Raw genomic sequence first — 9428 nt, 5'->3', positions numbered from 1 at the left:
ATTTGTCCTTATCTTGTGCAGACATTGACAAGTGTTGAGAACAGCAGGTACATGACATTTGTTGTGAACAGGGCATGGGTTATCGTTAGCCTTCATTGGTATTGAACAAGTGGTTAATGTAGTTTAATATTTATGCGAAAAGCTACAGAAACAAGCTCAGCAGCAAAACGTTTAAACATAAACCCGGTTTAATGGCACTGGGTATGTTATTGTTAACTTTTTAAATTGCCTGTTTTGCATATACATGTAAAACCAAATAAGTTAAAACTACAGACCCTTGCACATTTGAGAGTGGGCAAAATTGTATATTTGTTACTTGTTCGTCTCTCACCGAAGAGGTCGATGGGTTGAATCAACTAGAGGCACGTTCTCTCTTGGCCTTGATAAATGTTTTCGTCCAATGAATCTGACTTCTGAGGTATTCCTTTCAGCTTATAAATGTGTTCCATATCTTATACTAACATAATTTAGTATAAACAAAGCCAAGTAGCGTAAACCCACCTGCAAAACTCCACAAGATTTAGATCTCATCAAAGATAATGCGGTTAACCCAAATTCATTGATAAAGAAACTTGCATATATATTTGATTGTTGTGTTATGACGTTGTTTGTGTCTCTTTAAGGTAAATTGATTGTCAGAAATCGCTGATAATTTTCGTTCTAGTAAAAAGCTTAAAAATCTCAGTTAATTATACGTTTATTGTGGCCGATTATTTACTTGGCAATGTATGGCTTAATGATAAATGTTTGCGATAATACTACATAGTTCTTAGGTAAGCTGAGTTGGTAACACACCTAGCTCATGGCGGGTACTGGATTTGAGCTCAACACAAGTTGCATGATTTACCGTCATGATATAATCCTCAGCTTGTATTATGAGGTGTTATAATACATGGGCATAATCTTTTTGCTCCATTTGATTGGGGTTCGTTTTTTTGTTTTTGTTGCCTATTTTAAAAAGGGAACACATTTCAGAATGGCGTGTTTTAAGGCCTCTAAAACGCTTTCGTTTAATATACCTTATATCATCTAAAAAAATATCAACACTAATATTTTAATATAGACTTGTTGAAACGCATTTTTACTCTATAGAAATTTTGTTGAAAAAGACGTGTAGGAACTTTGCTCTTGCATAACAAACATGCATTTCCGAGTTATAACCGGGACTTGAAATTGTTGTCTATCCAACCCAGGGTAAGAAGACTCACGTGCATAAACGCGCCATTTCAGAATAATATGTTAATAGATAATGATACTAAATTAAAATGACATTGATTTAAAAGACCAGAGTCAAAAATATGTACATCAACAAAAAGGTCGGCGACATCAATTGAATTTTTTTAACGTTCGTCTCAAACTACTGCGTGTCATAGCATTGGCTTCAAAAAACAACTGTTCACGCGCAATATGATGAAATATCTAAAAGCAAATCCTACACCGTCAAAATTGAACTTGAATTCTATTTTGCGGTATCCAAGAAAGGTAACGTTCACAATGTCATGTATGCGAGGTGGATGAAAAGATCTGACTCTCGGGTACGCTGCGTAGCCGGTAACATACACTGATAAACAGGTTTCGCGAGGGTTTCGCTTGACTAACTCCTTTTCATATACACGTAATTGTATCATATTTCAACTATATTTTAAGGTGATGTTCCTTCGAACATTAAATAGAAGTAACCTACAACTAGAATGAAATTGATTCGTTAAGAAATACCCCCATTAGATTAAGTAGTCGATTAAATAAGCATATTTCAATATGTGACTTGTAAATTTAGTATAAAATATCTTGTCGTATTTCAAAATCCAACAATACATATACAAATATTGGCTATAAGATATACGCTTTTGGATAACAATCATGTGATATTTATTATTCCCTTTTCAAAACCTGGTGAAGTAAACACAACTGTCGCGAAAAAATGTTCCTAAAGCATTTTCTTTTGACCATTTTTATATTAAAATGATGCTAATATATGTACATATGTGAGAATTACTCTTGCATTTCAAACAAACGTTGTTTTCTTATTTTCTTTTTGTTAATCTTTTCAGAACACATCTTGATAACTATCCTCTCAAAACATTTTGAATTCCTTCAAAATGTTCTATTGCTACATATATGACCAACATTTTGTACTATTCGAATTCTTTACCTAGAAATGTGTACATCTAACATGATTATAATTAAATGTTAGGTTTCATGGCTTGACCCTGTGGTTTCCACTCTTCTACCAATCAAAGGAAATTAAAAGCATAAATCTAGTGCCGACATCAAAACCTATGGGTCAGGTTCATTGCCCCAAAGGAGGAGATGATATTAATGCCTTTATACAAGATCACAGTAAGTTTTGGGCTGAAGGGGTTGTCGCTGTAGAATACAGGGACCAGAAAATGTTAGCTCTTAGCAAAGAATATGGGCTAAGAAGATGAAAAGAGGGTTCAGTCTTCTTTTCAGAGATATTAAGAGGCAGAGCAGAGTTATAAATGCTTGTCTGTGATGCTATCTGTTCGGGGAAAATCTGCGTAGACGTGAAGCTAAAGAAGAAATATGTTCAAAAACAAAACGACGTTCCTTTATATTTTTATAAATAAACACACAAAAACACATGTGGTGAAGTCAAAAATATATATATTGTAAACTAGAAATAGCAGTAATCATTTTTGACATTCTTGACAGCGTAACATAAATTTATCATTGAACATGTTTTCATTGTTTGGAAAATAGCTTTCTGCGAACTATTAGTGCGCTTCATTATAGTTTTTCGTCGATGCAATGTCTCTCTTTCTATGTACACGGATACAACACTATTTTCTATCCGATTGGAATGACCTCTGACTCAGATCTGAAAGGATACAAAACAATAAACAAAATTAAAAATTATCAGTATTATTCATTACAAACATTTAAACATTACGTTGTCTTCTGACCTTTTTTTTCTAGTATCAGTCGTCTGTGTGTTTTTTGTCATTGTGTATATTTTACAACATATTTCCTTTAAAAATAATTTGCTTTTTCGTATAAAATATAATTTTGAATTCCTGCCTTCAGTCTGCTACCAATACAGCTGCCTTTTATCATGACAACCAGCCTATCGTCCAACGATATACATGAGTCTTATTTGTTAGTTAAAATGTTTTCGAATATTTAAAAGGCCTCTTAAAATATATGACAACCCAAATTGATGTGTGAACTATCCTTTTAACTTTGCTTTTCAAACAAACGTTACATCTTACCAAAACACGTACATCTTGTAAACTAATCTTACAAACTGGTCTTATTCCGTCAAAATACTCCATTGCTGCATTTCTGACCAACCCTTTTCCTTATGTTTTTACTTTTCTTTGAAATTTCTTTCTCTTATAAGGTCATCATTAAATGTTAGTTGTTTTGCTTGTTTCCTTGGTTTCAACTGTTTTACCAATCAAAACAATTGCAAGCACAATTAAGCGGCCGAAACCAAAACCTAGGGGTCCGATTCATGGCCCAAAACGAGGAGATGATAATGATTCCTCTAAACAATATCAGAGTACGTTAGGGCTGCGAGGTTTATCACTGTAGCAAACAGAAGCTTATCCTTGACTTCAATTAACCTGTTGGCACTACTCAAGCTGCATGTCTCCCGGATCCAGAACATATTAGCTGTTAACGAAGTATAGGGGCTGAGAAGACAAAGAGAGGTTTCTGTCTTGTTTCCAGAGAATTAAGGCGGACTAAAATCATGAAAGCCCGTCTGAGATGCCCGGATTTAAAGCTCAAGAAGAACAAAGTTTCGAGGCAAAAAGTCGTTCACGTAGTATTCTCATTAAATGCGACAACGCATTACGCATGTGATGAAATCAAAACTATATATTATGTTCATTAGAATTAAGCAGACGTCATCTTTTTTAAATTATTTCGTAGCAATGTTAAATTCATATATAATTGTTGATTTATTAGGTGTAGAAATTTAAACAACATGATATATTTTTGAATAAATAATTTTGGGGAACTATATATGTGCTTCATAATAGTTTTCGTCGATGTTATGTCTGTTTTTCTATGTACAGGGTTAAGGACATCATTTCCTATCCGATCGGAATGACCTTAGACCATTAATCCATTAGTGCCATCTTAAGATTAAAACGATTTTTGGTCTCAAGAAACGACAACAGTCGATATGAGTTTATATATAGCATATTAAATGAAAACAAAACAAGTAATCCATAAACCTCTTCGTAGAATCATTTGAGCAAAGAACGCTCTCTACAAAGACAGCACATCCTTTCAACATTATGGCATATATTTATCACGTCGTTGGTTGTCATGCAACTACTCCATATACCATTTAAGGGATTATCGTCAATAAATAAAACAAAACGTTACATAATCAAGTTGATTATGTTGAACATATCTGACAAACATTTTCCGTGAAATGACCAGGCGTAGACAGGTTCTGATAATTATCATGTTAATATATGTGCATACTTTCACAGATTATTTCGAGTAAATACTCGTATATGTACATCTCGTTAAAGAAACTTTCAAATAAATACTTACAGTTTCTCACAGATGACGGCGTGTTGACCGCTACATACGTCATCGTGCCATTTGTAGCCGCTTGGGATGTGGAGAGAAGCGCAATCCTGATCAAGAGCGTTGTGGTTTTCCGGCTGATGATCAGCTGTAATAGCACAAAAAAGAATTTAACTATGTTGCATAATTCACTTTTACATCTGCAATTATGCTACTTTTATGTTATCTGCAGACACCTTAAAATCTGGAAAGTTATAGCCAACAATGTTGCGGTCGTCCGGCTGGTGAACTTCATACCTATAATCATGCTGTTTGTAGTCTGGATAGAGAAAGAGAAGTACCCGGCACTGATTTTCATACATTTAAGCTCAACCACAAAAAAGTCCCATAGGGGTGAAAACCCTGATTTCGTATGTTTCCTTTGGCCGTAGTTAAACTTGGTTTTATATATATATTTATAAAATAATTACTAGTAGTTTATTTGTAAATTTAGTAAATTAATGTTATTATAACCTACATACTTCCTTCGTTAATACCATTTTTGTTTACTTTAATACGTTTTAGTATTTTTGAAAGAATATTTGAATCACAGTATTCTATCAAAATTAGCCCAAAATTTTCAATTATGCATGTTATATCATACTATACGTATCGACATATATACTGGAGACGTTTGATAAAAATAGGGACGTTAAAAGTCGGGCTCGTCTAATATCGGGGATGTTAAGATGATAATCCATTTTATACCAGTGTCCCAGTATGTATAAGAAGGTATATCATCACTCGACAGCCATCGCCACTCTCCCTCTATTGTTCTGTCTGAAAGTCCTATCCACCAATACATGTCTGGAACGAAACCGTTACTTTTTCATAACCAATATTAAGCAAGTTTTACTAATGACAGAAACCATTTTAGGATTTATTCATATCCCCGCAATTAGTGAAAATGCTACTTCTCTATTCATTATGCTGTTAAATATAATAAGTATGATATTAGTATCAATCAATCCAACGTTCAATAATTGTCTATAAACTTTAAGTTATAAATATCAGTTAACATACAAAATAGAAGTTATAAGGGCATATTTTAGGTTTGAATTCTTGAAGCAAGACCCTAGTGCTAAGGGCGTTAACAGTGATGTATCTACATTAAGTGTCAACCATCTAAGTACAACCAAGAAGAGAGCAATAAGATATTGATGTATTGACAAATCCGAAATATATCTAAATTGGATTCATAAGGATAACCTTTATGGTCTGCAAGAACACTCAACACAAAGTTGTTTTCGTGGGCATCACCAATCTCAATTAGCCTGGCAGAATGTTGTTCACAAAGATGCTGCAACGATAAAGCATTTTTATCATTTCCAATCTCTGTATATGTTGACAGACTGTTCAACGCAATAAACTAGCAAAACAAAGCGTTTTAGTAATCCCCAATATGTCTTTTTAATTTAGTTGGCAAATAATGTAGTTGTCACCTTTTTCTATATACTTTCGTTGACAAAAACAATAGGTCGTTTCCGTTTTCTATATTTTAAATTGGCAGTATTGTAGAAGTCTCCTTCTTTACAAACTTTAGTTGAAAATTATAATTTAGTCGTATCTGTTTTAACCTTAGTTTTGAATAATTCAAACTTCGATATTTTCCATATGCTTTAGTTGTCCACTCTCTGTTTATACTTTATTTGGCAGTGATTCAGTCGACTATTCTTCTGCATGCTTATGTTGCCAAGTAGTTTAGTCATCATCTTTAATGATATACTTGACTTTGCAAATAAAGTTAGTCTCCTCCCATCCGTTTAAAACATTATACCTGCACTATATATACTTGAGCTGGAAAGTAATTTAGTCGTCTCCACTAGTTTTGTGTTTTGTACTTAAAATAATTTCGTGATCATCCTTCTATGCATACTTTAGTTCTGCAAATAAAGTCACTTGCATCCTCTCTCTTTAAACTTTTTCTTTTTTTTCCGAATAATTTTGTGATCTCTTTTTTCTTGGTACTTCAGTTGGCAAAACAATATAGGCATGCCATTTTTGAAGAAGAGACACATGGTATATTGTCGAAGAGTCGAATACTTTAAAGGCGTAAAAAGATACGAATATGTATATCAACTACTTTACTCTGCATCAAAATAATGCAATGGCAAAAAATTATCATGAATTATGGCGAGAAAGCTAATTGTCTGGGCATTTACTTAATCCGCAAAACGTAATTGACGGTGATAACAATTATTAAGTACACACTGATTTATCATAAATCTGCAGGCAATACATATCGACCCGTCTGGATTTTTACACAAATTGATTTCAATTGACGAGCGACTAGTGTTATCTGAATCAAACAAACCACACACACACACACGCGCGCGCGCGATCAAACGCGCACACACGCACACACTTCAGTCGAATAGCAACTTCCGGATAAAAGCACAGAAGTAATCAACCTTTTGTACCTACCTCGGCTTCAATGAAGGTAGCCTTCTCATTCTGCGCAAAGAGGTAGCATGCATCATGATAGGTTATCCACGTGTCTGGACAAGCGCATTTACCGGTAACTGGTCTTGCTAAAACAGGTGAGATATTTTCGAGAGTACATTATGTAAATGTACGGCCTCTATAAATAATCATTTAAACGTTTATATACACTTCGTTGATATATGGTGGGGCAGGTATGGCTGGGTAGTCTAGATACCCTAAATACCTGTTTCTGTGACCGTTATGATGGTGTAACTGCACTGTTGAAACTCTCATAGCATGGGATTGTATATAAAATGGCTCTCAGACATGAGCTTTGGGAAAGGGTGGTCTAATGGTTGGGTTTTCTCACTCAGAGCCTTGTAATTTGAGCTTAATATAAAAAAAAAAACTAAAGTAGGGATTTAGCAGACGGTACGATGGGGGTAATGTTTGCCATAAAGCCTTGTAATTTGAGCTTAATATCAACAAACCTGAAGTAAGACTTGTGCTGTGGGTACGAGTACTGATTAAGGTGACTGCCTCAGAGCCTTGTAATTTGAGCTTGTTTTTAACAAATTTGAATTAAGGCCCGAACCAGAGTTATAGTAGTCTAGTTTTAAGAGGTCATTAGAGCCTTGTAATTGGAGCTTAATATTAACAAACTTGAAGTAAGACATGAGCCCAAATAAGAGTGGTCTAGTGGTTAACTTGTAATTGGAGTTTAGTATCAACAAGCCTGAAGTAAGGTTTGGACCGAGGGTAAGAGAGAGGATAAGAGAGGGTAAAAGAGAGGGTAAGAGAGGGTAAGAGAGAGGGTAAGAGAGAGGGTAAGAGAGGGTAAGAGAGGGTAAGAGAGGGTAAAAGAGTGGGTAAGAGAGAGGGTAAGAGAGAGGGTAAGAGAGGGTAAAAGAGAGGGTAAGAGAGGGTAAGAGAGAGGGTAAGAGAGAGGGTAAGAGAGGGTAAGAGAGGGGTAAGAGAGGGTAAGAGAGGGGTAAGAGAGGGTAAAAGAGAGGGTAAGAGAGGGTAAGAGAGAGGGTAAGAGAGGGTAAGAGAGAGGGTAAGAGAGGGTAAAAGAGAGGGTAAGAGAGGGGTAAGAGAGGGTAAGAGAGGGGTAAGAGAGGGTAAAAGAGAGGGTAAGAGAGGGTAAGAGAGGGCAAGAGAGGTCTAGTAGTTAAGAGGTTGTGAGTATAATAATCCTATAATAATCATCAAATTTCTATGTAAATTTGCTATTTGAAGGACGATAATGGATAATTTGCTGCGTATGTTTTAAAAAACATATGCAACAATAATGTACAGATCATTTCTCAAAGAGTTGATGTTGAAGTCACTATGTAGCATTACAAATATCACCTTTTCTGAGTCTGAGTCTGAAACTTAGACCGTAGACGACGCAGAATATGCAAACAAATGGCATTTACCCTGACGACGTACGGTGGCATATTTACATTGACCCTAAAGAAAAACAAGACAAATCAGTCCGTGTTTTTGTCATTTAGTATACATGTACAACCTCTCTCTTAACAGAAAACTTATTCTATTTTTTTTTATTCTTGACTTCAGTCCGCTGCCTTTTATATTGCCTTTTATAATGATTAACCGCTTTTCGTCTAGCGATATACAATCGTCTTATTTCTTTCTTAAACATTTTTCGAATTCTTAAAAGGCATCTTAAAATAAGGACTACCATACTTCATTGTGTGCAGTGTTTCATTACCGTCAATTAGCAATGATACAAAAGAGCACGATTTTACTGATGGCAAGCGTGTAATACAGCTTTCAAACAAGCATCCAAAGTATGAAATTTAAAATTTATAATCATAGTCTTATTTGATGTTTATGGCCCAAAACGAAGATATGATATTGATGTCTTTAAACAAGATCAGATTAAGTTAAGGGCTGCGGGCATTGTCGACGTAGTGTACAGGAGCGGATCCAGGACTTGACTGAATTTGTCGGCACTACTTTAGGTGTGCGCCTCCCGGAACCAGAAGATGTTGGCGCTTATCGAGGTTTGGGGGGGGGGGGGCTGAATAGAGAAAAAATAATTTCTGTCTTGTTTGCAGACTAGAATCATGAAAGCTTGTCTGCAATATCCAGATGTAATCCTAAAGAATAACTATTTTTCGAGGCACAATGACGTTCACGTAGTACGAGATTTCTACCTTAGTAAGAATACTTCAAAACACATGTGGTGTGGTCAAACATATCATTAGTCATCATTTTATTTTATTTGGTGACAGTGTAAAATTAATTTATAATTAAACATTTCATTTCATTGTATTGAATATATCTTTCTGTGAAATATAAATGCGCTCCATAATAATTTTCGTCGATGCAATGTATGTCTTTCTATGTACACGGATGGAACATCAATTCCTATCCGATGGGAATGACCTCTGATTCGGATCTGAAAACAAAACAAAATAACTTACAAGATTAAAAGAAAATCA

General features: G+C 35.0%; 1 protein-coding gene across 1 annotated transcript; it reads right to left on the bottom strand.

The window, feature by feature from the left end:
- Window positions 1-2616: 2616 nt before the first annotated feature.
- LOC128243401 (perlucin-like protein) lies at window positions 2617-7076 on the bottom strand. The gene is made up of 5 exons (XM_052961200.1): window positions 6976-7076; window positions 5761-5851; window positions 5260-5358; window positions 4537-4660; window positions 2617-2842 (listed from the first exon to the last, which is right to left on the bottom strand). Exons 3-5 carry the CDS (start codon window positions 5354-5356, stop codon window positions 2812-2814), a joined length of 252 nt encoding a protein of 83 aa, XP_052817160.1. The 5' UTR covers window positions 5357-5358; window positions 5761-5851; window positions 6976-7076; the 3' UTR covers window positions 2617-2811.
- Window positions 7077-9428: the final 2352 nt, after the last annotated feature.

The sequence above is a fragment of the Mya arenaria genome, chromosome 1 (genome assembly GCF_026914265.1).
Source record: "Mya arenaria isolate MELC-2E11 chromosome 1, ASM2691426v1".
Classification (NCBI taxonomy): Eukaryota; Metazoa; Mollusca; class Bivalvia; order Myida; family Myidae; genus Mya; species Mya arenaria.
The sequence above is the reverse complement of the archived record's forward strand: the minus strand, read 5'-3'. Positions and strand labels throughout refer to the sequence as shown.